Raw genomic sequence first — 23,067 nt, 5'->3', positions numbered from 1 at the left:
ATGTTCTCTCCAATATGCTGACTCACAATAGATAGGATGGGGGGGAGGGAGAAGGGGAGTTTTACCAGATTGGACAGGGCAGAGTCAGGGGAAGGGAAGAGGAATGGAAATGGGAAGGACAATAGAATGAATCAGACATGATTTTCCTATATTAATATATGAATACATAACGAGTATAACTCTACATCATGTACATCCCCAAAAATGGGAAGTTATACTCCATGTATATATGACATGTCAAAATACATTTTACTGTCATGTATAACTAAAAAAGAACAAATAAAAAAATTAAGACATTGTGTTTTGGTGACCTCAGGAAAAACAAACAAACAAACAAAATGCTACCTGCCTAATTAACAATGGAGCATCTTCCAATGTGACCTATAGTGAAAATTACATTTTACATTGTTTCCTAATCCTCTCTCTCATCCACACACAGCATATAACAAACAAAAGTTGTGCTAAATAGCTCCTAATCCTTCTACATATTGTTTACTCTAATACCTTCTAATACTTTTACTATATTCTATTCCTTTTTTTTTTAAATATTGGTCTGGACCCACTAAAGTGGTACTATAACCCAATAATGAGTTGTGATTCAATCTGGAAAGGGTATCAAGAAGAATTAAATGAAATAATGCATACAAAGGGTTTGGCCCAGTGACTGCTATCTTGTTCAATAATGTGAGCCACAATGTTACTAGGGGTGCAGTGGGGCTAGCCTGTAATCCCAGCAACTCCAGAGGCTGAGGCAGAAGGATTGCAAGTTCAAGGTTGGCCTAAGCAACTTAGTGAGACTGTCTCAAAATAAAAAGGACTGGGAATGTAGTTCAATGATAAAGTGCTCCTGAGTTTAATCCCTAGTACCAAAAAAAAAAAAACTCAAAAAGTATTTATATATACATATTATATATTACATATAGTTATTATTATTATTATTAATACCTCAAATCCCTGAAGCCAGGTAGAAATAACCGTTCTTTTACCAGGAAAAAAGTGTCATCCAAGCAGCCAAATAAAACCTCAATTAGTTCCATCTCAGGTCATCAGGAACTAAAAAAATCTGGTAAATGATGATTTGCCAAAATTCTGTATTTCACCAGTTAGAAAGGATAGGGCTGGGAAGAGCCAATTCACACAGCCAGTGAGTGGCAGAGCTGGGATTCAAACCAAAACTGCCTGACTTCAAAAGCAGTTTTAGAACAGAAGCAGATTTTCTCTAGAAGTTTCTTTTTAAAAAATATTTATTTATTTACTTACTTTTTGGTACTGGGGGTTGAACCCAGGGGCATTTAACCACTGAGCCACGCCCCCAGCACTTTTTAATATTTTATTTAAAGACAAGGCCTTGCTGAGTTGATTGAGGCCTCACTAAGTTGCTGATCATCCTGCCTCAGCCTCCCAAGTCTCTGGATTACAGGCATTCGACACAGTGCCTGGCTCTAGTTCTTTCGTGATGTGGAGCAAGGACTGACACAAACAAGGCATCCCATAGAAAATGTCAAGTCCAGCTCAGGAGGACAGTGAACAAAGTTCAAGAAACAGTGACCCCCACAATGGTCAACCACAGAGATAAGAAGTACTGGTCAATGTCTTTATTTCTAAACTTCATTGCTCTGCATTCCCAGAACTCAAACACACCACACTGGCCCAAGCCTTTTGAAATCTGCTGAATATTCTGAGTTACATGAAAAAAAAAAGTACTTTGGGCCACAAAGAGTAAATATTGCACAATACATTCTCCTATTGCTCTATATTTTTGTAATAACAATAATAATAATAATAACAATAAAATAACAATAGCCTGAATTTTTGCACCATGCTTAGGTTTGCTATTTTTTGGTATAAGTTGGTCTATTAAATATTTATGTGCATTATCATTTTCCATTAATATTTAATAGAGTACCACTCATTGAAAAGGTTATAGTTTTGTAATGGCACCAAGAAGACAGGTTAATGCATCAGGCTCTTAACTACAGGGCTTCCTAATTTAAGGCAGAATAAATCAGCAATATAGCATCATTTCATACTAAGGAGTTTTTTTTTTTTTCTTTAATGTGCATAACCAGAGGACTTTCCAGAAAATTAAAATATTTACCATTTCTGTTAGCCAATCCCAATGCAGGAATAAAAGAAGGAACTTGAGAGTACATTTTGTCATTTTTTTAAAAAAGACTACCCATTCAGATTGCCTGAAAACAGGATTACGGTTTCATTAGCCTTAAATTAAGTTTAAGGTACAGTACAGCAAAAATTCTTCAGCCAGGGATGAAAGCAACTTTCTAATTTTCTTGACTCAAGATCTCAACCCAAAATTAATACCAAAACAATTTACCCTTCAGTGGAGACAATTCAAGAAAAAGCATACTCCCTAAAAGAAAGTTTCTCAGAAAATATTGGATAAACTTAAAGAGCTCTAAGAAGGAACTTTTGCTTCATCAACTAATTTCTAATCCAATCTTTATGACTCCTTTCTTTCTTTCTTTTTTTTTTTTTTTGTACCAGGGATTGAACCCTAGGATGCTTAACCACTGAGACATATCCCCAGTCCTTTTAAATCTTTTTAATCTTTTATTTAAAGACAGGGTGTTGCTGAGTTGCTTGGGGCATCATTAAGCTGCTAAGGCTGGCTTTGAACTTGTGATCCTCCTGCCTCAGCCTCCAGAGCCACAGGGATTACAGGTGTGTGCCAGGCACCCAGCTTCTATTCTTAGATACACTCTACTAGTCATTTTCCCAGAATTAAATGAGGCTTGATGTTCCTTTTGTTCTTAAAGCGTCCCCCAGATTGTATACAGCTCAGGTTTCATCTAACCTGGATTTACTATTGGGGGAGAAAGAAAGAGAGCTGAGTGACTGAGTCCCTTGGGGCCTCTTCCCCTCCAACATCCTCCACAGCCTCCTCATTTCTTACCTTCACTATTCCTACATCTCCTCACTCAGTGCCTCTCCAGGTACCCCCAGCAGGAAATTCATCTGGCCTGGTGCTGCCAATGAAGAATCACAGACCTTACCTTGATGCTGCTATAGGTTTCAGGTAAGGCCTGCTAAGATGCATTTTAGAAAAGAGACCACCTGGTGATTGACCATGGCGTCGGCCTATCTGCCTCAGGCTTTCCTCCTTTCAATGCATTTGCCAGAGTAATTGCGCCTGGCACACTGTAGGCATTCAGCAGATATTTGTTGGAGGAATGCCAATCATAACTTCCTTGTTCAGAATCATTACCAGCTCCTCTATATTCACAGTTTAAAATCCATGTTCCTTGGTGTGGTACCAGTCCTCCACCCAGCCTCCTCCTGTTTCTCTTTCCCTCCGGTACTCCTGTGATTCTGAGATACTCCATGGCACCTCTTTGATTATGGCCTCTCCTGCATAGGGCTTCCAACTAGGTGCTTCCTTTACCCACAAAGACCTTCCAACTTCTCCGGCCTAAACCACAGAAGACCCAAATACACAGATGCATAGCACTGCTCCTGGTGGCTTGATCTGTCACCTCTGCACTCCCATACCTCCCTTCCTCAGGCAGATTTAAGCATTTTCCACTTCTAGGCATCCCTGGTACATTGTAAGTGTGTACACTAAGACATTTCTCATGCTGGGCTGTCATTTCTCATGGCTGTGTCTATCATACTGGAACATCCTGAAGGGCAAGAGCCCCATCTTTTCATCTCTATATTCAGGGATCCTAGAAACCATGCCTGGCCCATAATAGAGCATGAATTTGTTAAAATTTAACAATGTTGGGGTATAGTTCAGTGGTAGAGCACAAGCTTAGCACATACAAGGCCTTAGTTCAGCTCCCAACCAGCACTGCAAAATAAATAACTAGAGAGCAAATGACAAGATAAAAATCAATAAGCAGACAACTTCCGTATGCACTGATATTTTTAAATTATCAAATAATAGAATAATGATCAAATATTTCTTGCACATATCTAAAGATTTGAACTAGGTTCTGCGAAAAGGTTTAACCTAAAGGACAATATTTGCCAACAAATGAGAGGAGGACATTGTAGTCACACTAAAGGAAGTGCAGTCATCCACAGGAGCAAAGAATTGGGGTATTGGAGAGCTTTTCTTCTCAGAGTTAACAACTTGGGTCTCTACACTGGAATCACCGCCCCCCACACTGCAGAGTCTGACACTGCAAGTCTTGGTTCTAACGCCACTTACCTGTTGTACAAAGTTAAGTTACATAACATTTCAGAGCCTCTGTTTCCTTATAAAAAGAGGGTAATAATACAGACCCCCTGCACAGGGTCGGCCTGAAGATCCAATAATTACATGAAGTGATTAATTTGTTCAGTTAATGATATCTGTCATTGTTACTTCCCATGCTCAAAATGTCTAGCCTCCCCCTCCCATGCTTAATGTCTGACTGCTGATGGTTCCTAGGACCAAGCAACTCCCAGTTAGGTGCATGTCCTGTGCAGATTACAGGATCACGATTGGCTTCTGATGCAGTTGTCCCTTTAAGGCCACAATGGGGTGTACTTGAAGAGGGTGGAAATTTTTGCTGCCAGTTACATTATGAGAGCATGTGGGTGTTCTGGGAGAGAACTCAGGCCACAGCAAACAGTGTCTCCAAAAGCACTGTTCAAAGGCAGATTCCCTCTATCCTTCACTTTAGGGCCCAGGACTCAAATCTTTGAGAGCACTTCTGGGTGGTGCCGGAAAGTAGGAAATGGCTGGTTTCTTTATCTTTATTTCCCTTTAGTTATCCCTGAGCTGTGATTATATATTCCAGCCTCAGAATTGCTATGATTTGGAGTCTTCTATGCCCTGGAGCCAATGTATTAAAGGGTGAGCAGCGCCCCCTGAGGCCAGGGAGCTGATGGCAGTAGAAATAAGTGAGCAACTCCACAAAGTTGGTGAACTGGAAGGAAGGAGAGTGCCCCCCACCGCCAGCCGTGGAGAACCTGAGTCAGTGCAGATCCCTAGGCATATCCAAGCACAAGTCAGCAGGTCACTTACCTCCTCAAAAGCATCACAGCCTGTCACGACGATATTTGGCCTGAAGTACTCCATTTTCACTTTCTTCTCCAGTCTGGTATTCAAATCTTCCAGGGAGGCTTCTGAGAGGATCAGGATCGGACTGCAGTCTGGATAAGCCACCTGTCCAAGAACACAACACAATCAGACCTCTCGATACCATGAAGTTGCTTAGACCAACCACAAAGCTAAGCCAAGTCCAGAATCAAAACCATTCAAGTGTAGAAGAGGGGAGTGGTATTCAGGAGGCAGAGGTGACTGTGGGCTTAGAAACTAGCCAGGTTCAGCACTGAAACATGGTTCCTATCCACACACAGTGACAGGGCAGCAGCCTGGACTGGCTCCTGGCTAAAATTACTTTCCAGACTTCCTCTCCCATGTTTCTCACCCCTGTCCCCAGCAGCAGCCCTTCCCACTTCCTCATCAGACGAGAAACATCTGCTGCCAATCAGCTACCCTCTAGTAAGAATTAGTTCAACAACACCCATTCACTCAGGATGCGTTCATTAAGCACCTATGGGGAGCAGGCACTCTTCTAGATGGGGAAATAGCAGTGAACAAAACAGATAAAACCCCCTACCCTCAAAGAACTTGTAGTTCCATGGCTACAGGGAGCAACTTCCCAGGGTACTTGCATCTTAAGCACTGGTTCACTGGCCTTGGTCAAAGTCCTTGGTCTTTGGACCATGGCTGATACAGAGGCAGTTTTCCTTGGGAGGAAGTCCCTTCCCAGCCCCTGAAATAACCATGCTGCACAACGGGAAGCCTGCAGAAAGCCTGCTTCTGCTATTTCAGGAAACTTGGATTTAGTCCCAACCTTTTCACTTTTGCTTCTCTGGTTTTCTCCTAAGTCTCCATCAACCTGGAAGTCACCTCCGGCTCTGCCCCCAGCAACATCTCCTGTGTTCTGTCCTCCGTGCATGTTGACACAGCTCTCATTCCACTTTCTTCTCTATCCTTGGTATCTCTACCCAGGTTGTACCTTTAGGACCACCCGCCTGACCACTGCCATGGTTTCCTAACTGGGGCCACCAGAGAGGTGGCCATTTCCAATCGTGGGCTAGGAAGAGAGCTAGAAAGAGAAGTGTGGTTGGTGGACATGAAGGGGATCTGTGAGCTCACCTGGTAATTCTGTACAAAAGGGAAAATTTTCTTTGATGCTCTTCCCTTCATGCTTGTTTCAAATTGAACCAACCTGTAGGATTCTGTTTTCAAATAGTTGGTGAACCACTGAGCGACCTCATCACCACAGTCTCTGCCTTTAATGTCAAGACCAAATAGCCTAGAAAGGTCACAAGAACACAGGATGATTTTCTTTAGTGTGTGTGTGTGTGTGTGTGTGTGTGTGTGTGTGTGTAGTGCTGGGGATTGAACCCAGGACCTTGTACATGCGAGGCAAGCACTCTACCAACTGAGCTATATCCCCAGCCCCACAGGGTGACTTTCTTACATGAATGCACTTGTACAATGCAGAGTAGCGATGGCCATCGAATGGACCTTATAGGCCAAATCTAGGCGGCAGCAGAACCCAGTTGGGGAGGGTGTAGAATGTGCTCTGGGAAGAGCTCCCAAATCCTAATGTGCATACAAAACATCCCGATCTCCTTTCCACCCAGGGTTTGTGCTTCCCTAGAGTGCTGTCTGTGCAATGAAGTGGAGATCCTTGAAGAAAAAAGTTGCTTACTGTCAGTGACAAGAGTAAGTCTGCCAGGTCACCAACAGATCCATCACTCAACCCATTAAACATTGACCCACAAACTTTTAACTCTGAGTTGCAATGGCTTTTCTCCTCCGTGAATTTATTTGGCTCAAAGCATGTCATTTGTGGAAGTGTTTCGCCTGCCTGCATGTTGAGAGCCACAGCCGAAGGGGCCCCAGCAAACTTCCAGCTGCCAGCAAACTTCCAGCTGCCGGCTGATGATTGGCTCACAGCGGCCCCAGCAACATCTAGCTGATTGGCTCCTCTGCGGTGATGCTCATTGGGCTGTTTCCCTGCCCTTTCAGACCACGGAGCTGCTCATTGGGGGACTTTTTTGGCTCCGCCCACGTGACCCAGCCAACTGCCTCAAGAGCAGGAGGATTGTGGGAGGTGGCGAGAAGCTTGTGTGGGAGAGAGAGGCTTGTGGAAAGCCGGTGGTGGCAGTTGAGGCTCTGAGGGTTTTTCCTGAGAGGCTGTTTTGTTTGGCGTGTGTGGTTCTAAAAATAAAGTTAGTTTCTTTTGACAAGTGGCTCCTGATTGTGCCCAGCCAGACTGCGGCATTTGGTGGCTCGCACGGGGAGCGACTGAGGGTAAGTGAAACTGCTCGCCCCTGAGGGCAGGGCGAGAGGATGGATAGCCATTTTAAGATTCCTCTTTTATTTTGCTTCACTTTTGTTTTAAGTTGCCTGTCCCTGGAGATGAGTGAGACGGAAGAAAAACCGCTCACATCTGAGGAAAAACTATTTACGTCTGAGGAACAGATAGGGAGAAAGGACGGATGCACATGTCAGGAGGATAGAAAGGCTATAATGACTTTTTGTTGTTCCCTTTTTATTTCATTCTGTCTCGGTTTTGTTTGGCGTCATCTTGTTGGGTTGTATTATAGTAGAAATACGGGATCAGAAATTAGCAAAAAACAAACTGAAAGAGTGTTAAGTAAATTGTTAGAGGAAGGAGGCATCTCAGTAAAATCAAGAACAGTCAGGGCATACGTTGATACAATACAAAAATGTAGCCCATGGCTTTTTAAGGAGGAGTTGTTAAATATATCACAATGGAATCATCATGGTGAAGATTTAAAAAGAATAGAAAAGAAAAGCCCAGGGACTCTGCCAGTTGGCACATTGCCATTGTGGACGTTCGTATCTTGTTTGCTTAGTCCAAAGCCTTCAGTTCAGACAATGGTAAAGGAAGGAGAAGACATAATGATTCAAGTAAAAGAGAAGGTCTCTCAAGTTAGTCAGACAGAGGAAAAGATTCAAGTAAAAGAGAAGGCCTCTCAAGCTAGTCAGACAGAGAAAGAAAGTGTAAAACAGAAAAAGCCATCAGGGGGAAAGTTACAACAGGAGACTGCTACTAACACCTTTCTATCACCAGAGGGTGTAAGTGTCCAACCAACAGCACCACCTCTACAGGAGACTGCTACTAACACCTTTCTATCACCAGAGGATGTAAGTGTCCAACTAACAAGGCCACCTCCATATGCTGGGAGGTCCCCAACCCCCGCAGTTGATAGTTGGGATCCTGAGACAAGATCTCAAATATTAACATGCCCTGTATTTGAGGCAGGAGGGCAGCGATTTTACCAAGTTTTAAATTTCAAAACAGTGAAGCAGCTAAAAGAGGCTGTAACAACCTATGGTCCTCAAGCACCCTTCACTGTAAGCATGGTCGAATCCATTAACAACTTGAACATGACGCCAGCAGATTGGGCTAATATGTGTAAAGCTGTGCTAAATGGAGGACAATACCTGTTATGGAAGGTTGCCAATGAGGAATTTTGCAAGGAGACGGCTAGGCGAAATGCAGCAGCTGGTTATCCTCAGAGAAATCTAGATATGTTGTTAGGAAAGGGACCTTATGAGGATCAGCAGCAACAAATTGCATATGATCCTGGTGTATATGCACAAATTGCTGTAGATGTAATTAAGGCATGGAAGACTTTACAAGGACATGGAGGTTTACAAGGTCAATTATCTAAGGTAATACAAGGAGCTAATGAACCTTATGCTGAATTTGTAGATAGGCTTATTCAAACAGCTACCAGAGTTTTTGGGAATACAGAACAAGCAATGCCATTACTAAAACACCTGGCTTATGAGCAAGCGAATCGTTGGTGCAGAGATATCATTAGACCATGGAAACATGAAGATTTAAACACATATATTAAATTATGTAGAGACATTAATGAACAAGAGCAAGTTGTGGCAGCTGCAGTAAAACAGGCTTTAGATGCCAGAGACATTAATGAACAAGGGCAAATTGTGGCAGCTGCAGTAAAACAGGCTTTAGATGCCAGGCCAAGAACATGCTACAATTGTGAACAAACAGGACATTTTAAAAGGAACTGCCCCATTGGAGGAGAGTTTAACAAAACTAGGTATCAAAGGAGTAGAATACCACGTATTTGCCCACGATGCTGTAGAGGGAGACATTGGGCTAATGAATGCCGTTCTCAAACCACCATAGAGGGTACTCCATTATCAAAAAACGAACAAGGACCAGGTGTTTATCCACGATATCGTGGAGAAAGGCATCGGGCTCCATTGCCAAAAAATGGACAGGGGGGCCCAATGCTCCGGGGCCCAAAACCACAAATATACGGAGCACTGGAGGAACCCAGCAACCCCATCAGGGTAGTGCCCAGGACACATTGTCCATCAGATCCCTCATCAGACAAACCAGAGGGAGCGCAGGGTTGGATATCTGCGCCTCCGCCAGAGCAGTACTAAACTCCAGAGATGGGAGTTCAAATCATTCCCACAGGGGTGAAAGGACCTCTTCCCAAAGGAACAGTAGGCTTATTATTGGGACGCAGCTCTTCTACTCTAAAAGGACTTATGATAAGTCCTGGGGTAATTGATCCCGATTATGAAGGTGAAATAAAAATTACAGCCAGTTCTCCAAAGGGTATATCAGTAATTTCACCAGGAGATAGAATAGCACAGTTACTAATAATACCCAGCCTACATGATAAATTTTCCAGTCGTACTGTAGAAAGAGGTTCCAAGGGATTAGGCTCCACAGGTGTAGACTGGGCTATGCTTTCTTTAAATTTAGATTCTCGCCCCATGCTAAAACTAAATATTCAAGGACATGAATTTAATGGGCTACTGGATACAGGTGCAGACCTTAGCATCATCTCTCGTCAAGAATGGCCAAAACATTGGCCATTACAACAAGCCACTCAAATGCTTCGAGGCCTAGGAGTGGCAACTAATCCCCATAGAAGTGCAATGGTATTAGATTGGAAGGATCCTGAAGGATGTGAAGGAACTATACAGCCATATGTATTGGATCATCTTCCTGTAAATTTATGGGGACGAGATGTCCTAGATCAATTAGGTTTGACATTAACAAATAACATCAATCAAAATGCACCCACTATTATGACTAGACAAGGTTTTAGGAAAGGAAAAAGATTAGAAAAACAAGAACAAGGTATAGCAGCACCAATACAAATAGATCAAGGAACAGACAGACATGGGTTGGATTTTCAGAAAGGGCCACTGAGACAATAAAAATTACTTGGAAATCAGAAAGACCAGTATGGGTTTCTCAGTGGCCCCTGACTAAAGAAAAGATACAAGCAGCCCATGACCTGGTCAAACAACAATTAGCAGAAGGACGTATACAACCTTCTGTATCTCCCCATAATACTCCCATTTTTGTCATTAAAAAGAAATCTGGTAAATGGAGATTATTGCAAGATTTAAGAGCCATTAATAATGAGATGGTTATTATGGGACCTGCTCAATCAAGGATTCCTCAGTTGTCTGCTTTGCCAAAAACCTGGTATGTTTTAGTTATAGATATTAAAGATTGTTTTTTTTCAATTCCAATTCATCCTGAGGATAGTCCACGTTTTGCATTTACTATCCCTGCACTGAATCATGAAGGTCCTGATCAGAGATATGAATGGAAAGTACTCCCTCAAGGGATGGCTAACAGCCCAACTATGTGTCAAATTTATGTTAACAAAGTAATCCAGCCACTTAGAAATCAAAATCCTGAACTACAAATATTTCACTATATGGATGATGTATTATTAGCACACAAAGATAAAAACACATTGCTAGAATGTTATGCCACACTTACAAACTTATTAAAAAATTATAATCTAGAGATAGCAATAGATAAAGTACAATTAAATTTTCCAATTAATTATTTAGGAGTTCTCTTATCCTCAACCATGGTCCGTCCACCAAAAATTCAAATACGAGTAGATCAACTCAAATCACTTAATGACTTTCAAAAGTTATTAGGAGACATAAATTGGATAAGGCCTTATTTAGGTATACCAACAGGAGAGTTGGGACCTTTATTTGATATCCTAAAAGGTCCATCAGATCCAAATTCACCCCGAATGTTAACGCCTGAAGCAAGAAAGGCATTAAAAATCATTGAAACATATATGGAAAATATGCATTTGGATAGAATTGATATAAGTTTGCCTTTATTATTTATTGTACTACCAACAAAAAATATTCCTACAGGAGTATTTTGGCAAGAAGGTCCATTATTATGGATACATTTATCTTATTCTCCTAACACTATTCTTACTAGGTATCCTGAGGCTGTAGGACAATTAATACTCAAAGGAATAAAAGCAGCAAAGGGAGTGTTTGGAATTTCTCCCAATAAAATTATTACTCCATATACTATGAATCAAATTGATGAGTTAGCTAATGAGTTAAATACTTGGGCAATAATCATGTGCAAATCTAATGTTTCATTTGATAACCACTTACCATCTAATCCTTTATTGTCTTTTTGGTCATTGCATCCTGTAATTTTTCCAAAAATGACAAGAAAAACACCTATCATGAATGCTCCAAATATATTCACTGATGGGTCAAATAATGGTACAGCAGCAGTAGTTACCCCTGATCAAACTTTTACATTTTTAGTACCCAGCAATCAGCTCAAAAGGTAGAGCTTAATGCAGTTTTACAAGCTTTTGTGATGTTTAAAGATTCTGTATTTAATTTATTTTCTGATAGTCAGTATGTAGTTAATGCTATAGTATCTCTTGAAGATGCTGGTAGGATTTCCCCTTCTTCTACTGTTTTCTCTTTGCTTTCCACTATACAAAGTTTAATCTGGGACAGAAAAGATCCATTCTTTATAGGACATATCAGGGCACATACAGGATTGCCTGGAGCCCTTAGTTTGGGCAATGATTTAGCAGATAAAACTACACATGACATACATATTTTCTCTACACTAGAAGAAGCTATAAATTTTCATAAAAAGTTCCATGTCAATGCTAATACTTTACAAAAGTGCTTTAAAATAACTAAGGAACAAGCTAGACAAATAATAAAACAATGTCAAAATTGTGTGACCTTTTTACCACAAGTTAATCTTGGAGTCAATCCTAGAGGATTGATACCTAACCATATTTGGCAGATGGACGTCACACACTTGCCAGAATTTGGAAAATTAAAATATTTGCATGTTACAGTTGATACTTCTTCTGGATTTTTGATGGGCTCCCTTCATGCCGGAGAAAAAACTAAAGATGTTATAGCTCATTGCTTACAAAATTTTGCCACTGTGGGTGTTCCAAAACAGTTAAAAACAGATAATGCCCCTGGTTATACTTCTACCTCTTTTAAACAATTTTGCTCAACATTTGGCATTACTCATATAACAGGAATCCCATACAATCCACAGGGACAAGGCATAGTTGAAAGAGCTCATCAAACTATTAAAATGTACTTATTAAAGCAAAAAGAAGGAATTGGGAAGGGGTATATATTCCCCAAAGATAAACTTAAAATAACCCTTTTTACTCTAAACTTTTTAAATTTGGATTCATCAGGACTTAGTGCTGCGGAAAGGCATATGTGTCCAAAAAATGTGCATAAGCCCAAGGTACTTTGGAAGGATATTCTAACAGGACAATGGAAAGGTCCTGACCCAGTAATTGTCTGGAGTCGGGGGTCTGTTTGTGTGTTTCCACAGGGAGAACAGCAGCCGATTTGGATTCCAGAAAGATTAACTAAAGCGATTTCTACAGACCAAAAAGAAGATGATTTGGCTCAAATCCATAACAACTGATATCCAAAACTCCAGTTTGGCTATTCTTACATCTGCAACAGAACCAGGATGCTTTTTTCAATATCTATTTTATTATTGCCCTTTGCCATATCATGAAGTTCTATTTTGTTTTTTGAGCTCATACAGACCTAGGTTAATGTTTTGCTGATCAGTTCTATTTTTTGACTATAGAGTTTTTAAACATTGCAATGGAGATTTCACCTGTAAAAAGTTATAAGGCCTTTACTATAATGTTATGTGTTGTATGTATTATATTATGTGTGCACACTTGTGTTTTGTGTTATATGTTTGAATGTATGTATGTCCATATATCATATATGATGAGCGCTCATGATAAAATGGATCCAAATATTTTGTTTTTTCACGTGATTTATATGGTTTAATTTTAATTGGGTAAACAACTGTTGAGGATTGTTTTAATATGTAAACAAAAAAGAAGGTCAACAGATCTGTTTGTTTACTTTCACCTTTCCTTTTCATTATATTTAATAATTCTCTTAAAGATAATGTAAATTGTTAAGAAAATTGTTTTCTTTTAGTGCCTTCTGTAATGTTACATAATTTTTTCTTTAGCCATTATTGCCAGAATTCCTATCTTCATCCCAGTGCCGGTGAAGACAATGTAAATTGTTAAGAAAATTGTTTTCTTTTAGTGCCTTCTGTAATGTTACATAATTTTTTCTTTAGCCATTATTGCCAGAATTCCTATCTTCATCCCAGTGCCGGTGAAGACAATGTAAATTGTTAAGAAAATTGTTTTCTTTTAGTGCCTTCTGTAATGTTACATAATTTTTTCTTTAGCCATTATTGCCAGAATTCCTATTGTGCCCAGCCAGACTGCAGCACCTGCACACAGACACTAAAAGCAAAAGCCTGGGCGGCAGGTGGGCTCACATCCCAGCGCCTGTCTTTGTGTGACAGTGATAGAAGTGTTAGTTTCCTAATTTGTAAAGCAGAATTGATGATATTCCCCTCAAAGATTTGCTTAAGATAATTAAGCGAAATACTGTGTTCAGCAAACTAGTGCCTCAGACTTTTTGAAACATTGGGGAAATACAATGGATGGATTTCAGCTCAGAAGTTCTGTTTGAAAATCGTAAGATTAGGGCCCAGGGGATAACCTGAGTCTCTCCCCTGAGCCCTGGCACCTTTGCACAACACCCATTCCCACACACTTACAAAGCTTGGTTTAGGGGCTGGAGGTGTAGCTCAGTAATAGAGCCTGGATTCCCCTCCTAAAGGAAGGAAGGAAGGGAGGGAGGGAGTGAGGGAGGGAGGGAAGGAAGGGAGAGGAAGAAAGGAAGAAAAGGGAGAGGGAGGGAAGGAGAACAGGCACGCAGACATGCTCAGCTGGTTACCAAGGTGTCCACGACATATCATGACAGACATTTAAGTCTCCAGAACTTCACATCAAAGGGCAAGACCAGGGAACTTGACAGTCCATCCGAGGTCCCCAGACCAAATGGAAGCCAAGGCCTAAGGTCTCTGGCCAGAGATGAAAATCCCCACCACCACCTCCTGCCAAAGGTACCTCAGTGTGGACTGCAGACCTCAGAGGCTACACTCACCTTGGAAAGCTCCACACCTCTATCATCCAGCACCAAGACACAGTTGGCAAAATCTCCAGTAACCCCTTGTCTGCCTGGCTGGGGGGCCTGACAATTCTAAATAAAGGTGCATCCAACTTGAATGAAAGGAGACAAGCTCTGCACATGAGCACCTGTATCCTTTGTATTTGAATTAATAATGCTTTCTATTCTCTGTATTTTTGATGCTTTGACATCTGGGGGCCTTGCTGATGTTAAAGGGACTGTCCCTCCCTGGGCCAGCCAATTAGTAGGCTAATTACCTATGTTATATTTTGGATATAAGATATCCCCCACCAGAAAGCTCATGTCAGTCCAAGCAGGGATGTCTAAAGGTGAAATGATTAGATGGGAGCTGTAACCATATCAGTGGATTAATCCATTTGATGTCCTAATAATTTGAATGGACTACTAGGCAGGTGGGGTATGGCTGGAGGAAGTAGGTCACTAGGAAAGTATCCTTGGGAATCATATCTTGCCCCCTGGCTGGCTCGCTCGCACTCTCTCTCTCTCTCCCTCTCTCTCCTGCCATGAGCTGAGCAGCTTTCTAACAACATGATGTTCTGCCTCACCTCAGGGTCCAAATCAATGGAATCAGTCAGGTATCGACCTAGACCTCTGAAACCATGAGCCCCAAATAAACTTTTCCTCCCCTAAGTTGTCCTTGACATGTATTTTGGCGACAACTACAAAAAGCAGACTAACACAGCCTGCAAATATGACTTTTATATGAATGCCAAACCTACCCAGGGCCTATACCTCAACCACCTCCTGTATTGAGTTCTTACCCTTAGGCCACTATTGCCCTGCCCTAATTGCCCCAGGGGCAAGTACCAGATACTCTAGAAACAACTTCTGTATCCCAGAGCCTGCTGAAATTGTTCAAACCGGCAAATCCTAAGCCTGCAAACCCTGTCTTGCAGAAACTACAATAAAGGCTCTTGTTAGTATTTACCCCTTGCTCCATCTGCCCCCTGATCAACCCTGGTGGTTTCGTATATGACCCTTGTGGTAGACTGTACCTTCTCTACAGATCCATTAGCATAAGCAGTTTCTTTATTTGTGATAGTCATTTTTGTGTCTGTGTATCTGGATATACCCAATTAAAACTAGTACTGGGTACCCTTAAAATAATACCCTGTAGTGCCTACTTGCACTTGAGCACTTTCTGATCCCAAGCCAGAATACACTTCTCATATTAAACATTTCCTTTTCTAATTCCATCATCTACTGTACAAACTAGCAAACACAAGCAGGAGACTCAAGAAAAATCAGGTCTGTTGCAGTACCCAGATGTCCCCAAGGAGTCACCTGCAGTCATGGAGTGGGTTTGAAGAAGGTTGCTTGACGGGCAAAACCAGCTGTTCCATGTCGGGAGCCTTGAGGATCAGGCTGTTGTTCTCATAAGTGATGGAGACCAGCACAAGACGAGGCTCCTGCCGGGCAGTGATCATGTGTCCATCTTCCTTAATCACCAGCCAAAACCTTCAGAGAAGCAAATGAGAACAGACTCAGAAAACTCCCCTCCACCCTCTCAAGAGTTTGCCTTTAGCTTTTTAGTCCCTCAAAACCTTCCATCTTTCCTGACTGGGGATCCAACAAATATTTCCTAGACAATTATTAGCTAGGTCCAAATTCTTTGGGTCTAAACATTGCTGTTCCCAAAAGGAGCTGGTTGCTTATCTGGGGGAGAGCCCGAGCCGCCCAGTCAGGGATACATTTATCTACAGGATAGCTAGATTTGGATTGCACCCCATGAATGATCACTCCCAGGGGAAAAAAGTTTCAAAATCACTATCTGCAGAGAAGTGGCGCAGGTGAGGAACTCTGTGGGCATGGATGAGTGGGAAGCAAATGAAAGCAAGAGGCTTTGCAGGTGTGAGCAGGATGGAAGGACAGCTCCTTTCTTCCAGAATGAGGGGCAGCTCCCTCCCCCAGAATATTCCAAAATATGACTGGAGCCAAATGGGACTGTCTGAGGTTACTCTATGGGGACTCCTACGTCAGCACACATGGGGGGCTCTGTCCCTGCCCTTTCCAGTCTTACATCAGGAACCTCCCTATCAGCACAGTCCTTCCAGGTTTCAACTAAACTGTCCCTGTAATGAAGCCAGCAGACAACGGCAGTAGCCCATGCCCTCCCCCCACCACCAACTGGCATGCATGATGGTGTAAGAGTATAGCAGTGGAAAGGCACACTAGAAATTGGCTTGACTGCTCTCTTCTCAAGATCTGGCGATATTGGGCAGTAGGTCCCCATGCTTCGGAGGAGGCCACCTTTCTTTCTAGATGTCTTTGGTTCCCAGGGTTCTCTGATCTGCTCAGACCTGGAGTGGGTTCTGAAACTCAGGGAATCCCTGCCTAACTCATAGTCCTTCCCTTGGGGCGGACCCCATTCCCTATTTCCAGTCTTATCCATAGGTGCAGAGACCTGGATCACCCTGTGCTGTGTTTCTCAGATTTCATGTGGTTGGAAACTTAATCCTCAAATTCCAGTGGTAATGGTATTCGGAGATGAGACCTTTGGGAAATAATTGAATGAATCCATTCATAGACTAATGGGTTATCAAGGGAGCAGTTTTGCTCTAAAAGTGAGCTCTTTCTGGCATGCATGTGATACCCTCTGCCATGTTATGATGCAGCAAGAAGCCCTCACTAGATGCCAGCACCATGCTCCTGGATTTCCCAGCCTCTAGGACCAAAATAAACCTTTATTATCTATAAACTGCCCAATCTCAGATATTTTGTTTTAGCAATAGAAAATGGACTAAGACACTCTGCTTTGGTTAAACTCCCCAAAGCCTATACCATGGCTTCCAACATGCCCCATACTCAGACAAGACTACCTCTGAGATCTTCACACAACCAGACAGGTGTCTAAACACGAATGACACTCTGTTTACACATCATTTATGACAGTCAGTTGCTCCCTGGTCTTTTCATCTCCCATCTAACCCTTATAACCTTAGACCTTCACAGTGGCTTACGACCCCACCCTTAGCTCCAGCCCATTGTATAATAACATGGGAGTCAATTGCTGGAATTAACAGTGAGAAGTGGTAGCTCGAGGTTTTTAACTACAGTTACAAAGGCAAATGGCAACTTACAGTGAGTTCAATATTGGGACAGGACAAAGACAAGGATAAAAGGTAAAAGCTTGCCATCTGTAAAATTCCCCAACCACCTCATCACCCTGTCACCTGAGTAATGATATCCTTCACTTCCTACAGACAAATGATACCCAGGGAATGAATAATTAGCTCTGTTCCGGCCAGATCTGAAAGAAAGGGTAAGACTGGAGGGTGGGTTTTATGACTGAGTTATTCAAACCTAGTTGGTAATACTAAAAGTCAGCACCTTAATTTTAAGGGTAAACCAACAACATGTGGTAGGGGGATGAGTGTAAAAGCCCAGAGCTCAGATTTCCCAAAAGAGCACAGTGTCTTGAGTAACCAACGGTTTCCCAAGCTACAAACTGGTCTGGGGAGCTAGAAGGACAGAGAGGAGGAAAACAGGAACAGAGATAAGTGATCAATTCACACATGAGTGGGGATTTACAAGGTCAGGGAACCGGGCCATGCCCTCCCAGCATCACAAAGCCAGCATTCAGCTGGGTAGCTTTAAACACCTCAAAGCTCAGGGTGGCTGCCAGGTTCAAGCACAATATTCCAAGAGCTTTGAACAAAATTCTTCTAGCAGTTTGCAGCAGAGAGCACTTAGAGGAAAATCTTAGCTTCAAACAGTTCCTAAAACACAGGTGCAGACTGGAATTAAATAAAAGAGGCCTGCATTCTAGGTATGTCTGTAGTTGTGTTACCTTATTCTCAAGTCCAGAGAACAGCAGCCATTGAGCAGAGATCTTTCTGGCAAGCCTGCTCTGAACATCAATTGCCCTTTGATAAATAAAGGGCACGGTCAGACCAACAAGTTCAACTTTTTAATTTTTTTTTTCCAAATGAGAAAACTGAAGCTCAGAGGTTAAATAACTTTGTCCAAGGTTTTCTGATCCTCTGTGAAATCCTGACACTTCTACCTACCACACTGGTTTCATAGAAAGAGCATGAATGCTGTACTCACACTAATCTGAGTTCAAATCCCTCTAGCACATATTGGGTTTGTGATCTGGGGTGAGATACTCATCCTTCAGACACTGGTTCCTTCTTTGCAGGATGGGGATAGTGATATCTAGCCCACAAGAATGTTGACGTTTAAATCAGCTAATCTATGGGACTGAATTTAGCTCAGCATCTATTGCGTTATATATCATGGCCCTGCTCTCCACCTCAATCTTCACCCCACCCCTGCTCAAGAATGTATCGCTCAAAACAAGTGAAAAGTAACCCAGTTCTACTCCTTTTAGGATGCCCACAGAAGCAGAAGCCAAGGATAGAAGCATGAGCAAAGGACACATACTTTCTTCTCATGGTAGCAACAGCCCTGCAAAGCAGTGTCAATAGGAAAATGACAGGAATTCTGATGGTCAGAGGAAGCACAAACAAGAACTGGAAATCTCTTAAATAACCTCAGTGTCTTAAGTGGGGAAGAAAGCAGCACATGCCCATTTTTTTCTGGATGTGCATTACGAGATTCTACTTCTCCCAGTTTGTTGGAGGATGCCCAGTACCACTGTGCCTGAAGTCTCTCTAGCAATAGGCAGACCTTTCTAATCCTTCATACTTGAATAAGCTTTAAGCATTTTCTCGCTCTTAATGGCCCCAGATAAGATCCTTCACAGTGTCAGAATCACCTGGTAGAAACTCTGCACATAAACTGACATCACCCTTGGCAACTCTCATTCATTTAGACTGGGAAGGGAATCTCAGGAAAGGGTAGTTTGAAAAAAAATATCTCCGGTATTAGAAATCTAGGATGAGAGTAGGGAACAGAATATTGCCCTTGAGTTAGGTGGTGTGTACACACAACACTTCTCTAAGAAAGTTGAAGTTTTCCAATACAGTAGGAGCCCACATTTCTTTAAGAGAATAGCAGTCCTCAAAGAACAGTGCATACATGTGTCCTGGCACGAACCTAGGGCAACAGATGGCCCTCTGCTAAAAAGTTCCTTGAATTATCTATTTGCAACCCTCCCCACCTCCACAGACACAGGACCATGGCTAAACCAACCCAGTTATCTTCATCCTAAAAATTAAATTTCTATGCATCACGCATTCCCTATGTAGGTAGGGAATTTGTCCAGAGTTTTTCACTGAGGATCACTCTGTCTCTGCCTCTGGGAGAAGAGGACACATTGCTAGTCCCTTTGGTAACATAAAAATCAAAATGGCTGTAGATTGGGCAAAAGGAAAGCAAAGGTCCTTTTCTAAGTCTCAGACATTTACTAACAGAGGTAAATTGCTACATGGATATCATGTCAGGAAATACCCTGGCCACCAATTTTGCCTCTTTACCTGGACCTTTCAGTGAACTTACCAAACTTACAACCACTCTTATCTGCCTCAGCTTTTAATCACTGGACTTGATGAAAACCCAAGCCCACTTTCCTTCAGTGGAACACTGGTCTAGTCTCGCTAAGCCTGTTTTCCAATGTGCACATCTACTCTACATTCCCATAAAACTGTTTTCATTTTAACCTCATTTATGATTTCTTGGTTTATACATTAGCAGCAAGTATACACCTGAGGCTAACTTCATACCTGCCACTCACAGTACTACCAGCTACTTCCTCTCCCCAGCAGAAGACTCCATTCTACTCACTACTCATTAAAACCTCAAGCCTCCCAAACATGATCCAGAGAACGGAAGTGGGAGTAACAAGCCCCCAAAAGGCCCACACCAGTGTCCCGGATCGACACTCAGTTCTGTTTTATTCCTATTTAGTGCCAACAGCATTTTGTTTTTCTGCTATAGTCCTATAGATAGAATCACAAACTTTGTGGGGCACAGTGACACCATCCCAGCTACTCAGAAGGCTGAGTGGGGAGAATCACAAGTTCAAGGCCAACCTGGGCAACTCAGAATAAAAAATATAAAGGTCTGGGTTTAATCTTCAATGGGGGAGGGGGACAGTCACAAACTTTACAGCTAGCAAAAAAATCACCAGGTCAGAGTCCTACTGCTCCAGAGGAAAGGTGCAACCTCTCATTCTCTCCTGGCAAGAGGCAGGAACTTGCCCTATCCACTTTACCAAAACTGAATCAGGCAAAAGTTTACAGCTAAAGATCAAAGGTTCAACGGACAGGGAAATTCAGGTGGTAGCTCTCTATTCTTAAATCAAGTGGCACACCCCTGTTCTCCTTCTATTAGCCCCTAGGCAGGTACTTTAATAGCAATCATAGAGTCACTCTGACTCAGTCTTTTTAGAATAAAAAGTTTACTCTTAAACTTTGCTCACTGTAACACTAATTTCTCCACCCCGGAGGCGTTCCCCACTGCTGTTGCAAAGCTTGCTGTTGCAAAGCATGATCTACGATTAAGCTTGCTCCGGACCCTGCCCGCCAGTACACGTGATGAGTTCTTCCTACACCAATATGTATGCCTTTCCCCCAATAAAAGGCCCTTGCTTTCTATGTCCTGCAGAGAACACGTGCTCCTTTTACCTTTGCCCTTGACCAAGGGGCAAAGCCATGACATTTGTTATGCTTCTGGACAGCACAAGGCCCCACCTCCCTCCACCTTCCCCGGTCCCGGTAAGGTGCAGCACAGGGGCTGGGGGTGGGGGGGATACCTGTCTCGCAGGTTGCCACAGCGCAGCCCCATGGTGGTGCACTCCGCCTGGTTCACCTGCACCCCCTTGCAGGACTTGATCGGGTAGATCGAGATCTGGGCCACGGTGCCCACCTGCTGCAGCCGCCGGCGCCGCCTGGGTCGTGCGTGACGCCAAGCGACGGTCCCCAGCGCCACCGCGGCCAGACTCAGGGCAGCGACCCCGAGCCACGAGGGCCGGGTCTGCGCGGGGAGGCCGAGACGAGCCAGCGCCGAGCCTGCGGCGCCCATGATCTGCGGTGGCGGGTACAGGCCTGGGTGATTGGGCCTGGAAGGGCGAGGAGGGGTTTAAGACTCAGGGAGGGTGGGGAGGAGCCAAAGATGGCTCAACCACCCGCCAGTCAAACTGCTGGACCCGACGCGGAGGACGACGCGGCAACCAGGCAGCGTGGCAGAGCCTGGGGTCCCCTGGGCGTCTCTGGGTGGCGCGGCTCCCAAAGCAAGCGATGGATCCGCCCAGTTTCTCTGGATTGGTCACTTTCTCTTCACTTCCCACTCTTTGTCCGCTACAAGACGTCAGTCACGCAACGTCACCTTTCAAAGCCGGTGGCCTCTAATGGGAGCGCGCTTTAGTTGATCCAAAAGGCGGGTTGAAGAATGGAAGATTTTAAAACATTTGGGAAAAAACCTTTCCTGCCCGGTCGCTGTGAGAACTGCAGAACTTTCAGCAAATAACCTCTGCTTGTCGACTGGAGCAAACTCTGGCAAGACTTCTAGCAGCGCGCGCGAGCACACACACACCCCAATTAAAATGTCTGCCTAAGAAAGCTCAAGGCTGCAAAAATTTACTTTGTTCTGGACAACACCTAACTGTGGGTCCCTGACCCTCTTTCTTAGAACATTTGCTAAAAGGGACTTGTAATTTTAAATCCTTCCCTTGGTGCTTTGAGTATGTGTGTGCTTCTATTCTCTCTGATGATTATGTAATGACTTCCAGACAGGACAAGGCCCCACCTCCCTCACCCTTCCTGGGAATGGCTTAAAGGAATGGCTTTAAAATGTAATCACCAGGGAGGATAGGGCCTGGTTGTTCTAGTCTCTGTGGGGAGGACAGAACCCAAACCTCATTAACTGCCAGCTAATAGACACGGCTGGCCCACTACAATTATACTGACCATTCCTTGACAGTTTTCTACTTTTACTTCCACTGGCCACCCAACCCACACACTCACTCCCTCATTTTCCCTTCATTCATCCAGTCACCTCTGCCCAAATCAGAATGGGGCTCAGCTCTTTCCTAAGGTCATAGATGAGTAAAGTCTGTTTTCATGCTTTAAGGAATACCCAGCTTTGTTTATCTTTAAAAGCTCCATTTGAGCAAGCTGCTGGACTAATGGTGGATTTTCTTGCATAATTTAAGGTTTGAGGTCCCCGGTTTATTTTTCAAAAGATGGTCCCTTAAGTTGTGGCCCAGTTCTAGGTGAACTTAAAGAAGCCACCTATGGGCTCCTCACAAGTCCAGACACATCACCCTCTGGAGAAGAGCCCAGAGGGTGTGGGAGAAGATTCAAGGAAGGAGACAAAAACAGAGGAGTTACCATCTCTTAGGCTAGTTTTTTTTTTTTTTTTAAGTGAACAAAACTGGGCCTGTGTTTCCCTTACCCCCTCCAGCCCCCCTGCAAAAAAAAACAGAAACCCAAACAAAACAAAAAAGCCACCCTATTTGAAATCCCAAGCCAGAGAATTCAGCTCTTTAGTCCCCACACATTCTCATCATGCTCCACAGCTAAGACTTCCAGATTTGTTTTTAAGAATAGTGTTATAAATAAGGTGTATGTGCACTTATATCTGATCTTCTCTGCCCCTCCAGACTTGAGGAAAGCTAGAGACACTCTTGCCCAAAAGTCGGCTGTCAGATCTGTGTGCCTGTAAAGTCATTGTCTCATTAGCAATCAGTATCCTAAGACTTAAACTTTAAATGAAGCTGACTCTCCACCCAGGAGTTCACAGAGCCCCCAAAAGACTGATGCACGTCTAGAGGATAATGTTGGAGACAATGC

The 23,067-nt window shown here is 43.1% G+C and overlaps 1 protein-coding gene across 2 annotated transcripts in view; it reads right to left on the bottom strand.

The window, feature by feature from the left end:
• Positions 1 to 21,489, bottom strand: part of Mtarc2 (mitochondrial amidoxime reducing component 2) — a 43,543-nt gene extending 22,054 nt beyond the window's left edge. The window contains exons 1-4 of one of the 2 annotated variants that reach the window (XM_058577077.1): positions 21,030 to 21,489; positions 15,656 to 15,829; positions 6,116 to 6,275; positions 4,976 to 5,116 (exon numbers count right to left, since the gene is read on the bottom strand). In XM_058577077.1, the coding sequence (XP_058433060.1) occupies positions 4,976 to 5,116; positions 6,116 to 6,275; positions 15,656 to 15,829; positions 21,030 to 21,298 (744 nt within the window). In that variant the 5' untranslated portion in view covers positions 21,299 to 21,489. The remainder of the gene's footprint in view (positions 1 to 4,975; positions 5,117 to 6,115; positions 6,276 to 15,655; positions 15,830 to 21,029) is intronic. The other variant, XM_046438480.2, reaches the window with a different exon arrangement.
• Positions 21,490 to 23,067: the final 1,578 nt, after the last annotated feature.

Source organism: Marmota monax, unplaced genomic scaffold, assembly GCF_021218885.2.
Source record: "Marmota monax isolate L192 unplaced genomic scaffold, Marmota_monax_Labrador192_F-V1.1 WCK01_AAM20220418_F8-fsc00118, whole genome shotgun sequence".
In the NCBI taxonomy this organism is placed as follows: domain Eukaryota; kingdom Metazoa; phylum Chordata; class Mammalia; order Rodentia; family Sciuridae; genus Marmota; species Marmota monax.
The sequence above is the reverse complement of the archived record's forward strand: the minus strand, read 5'-3'. Positions and strand labels throughout refer to the sequence as shown.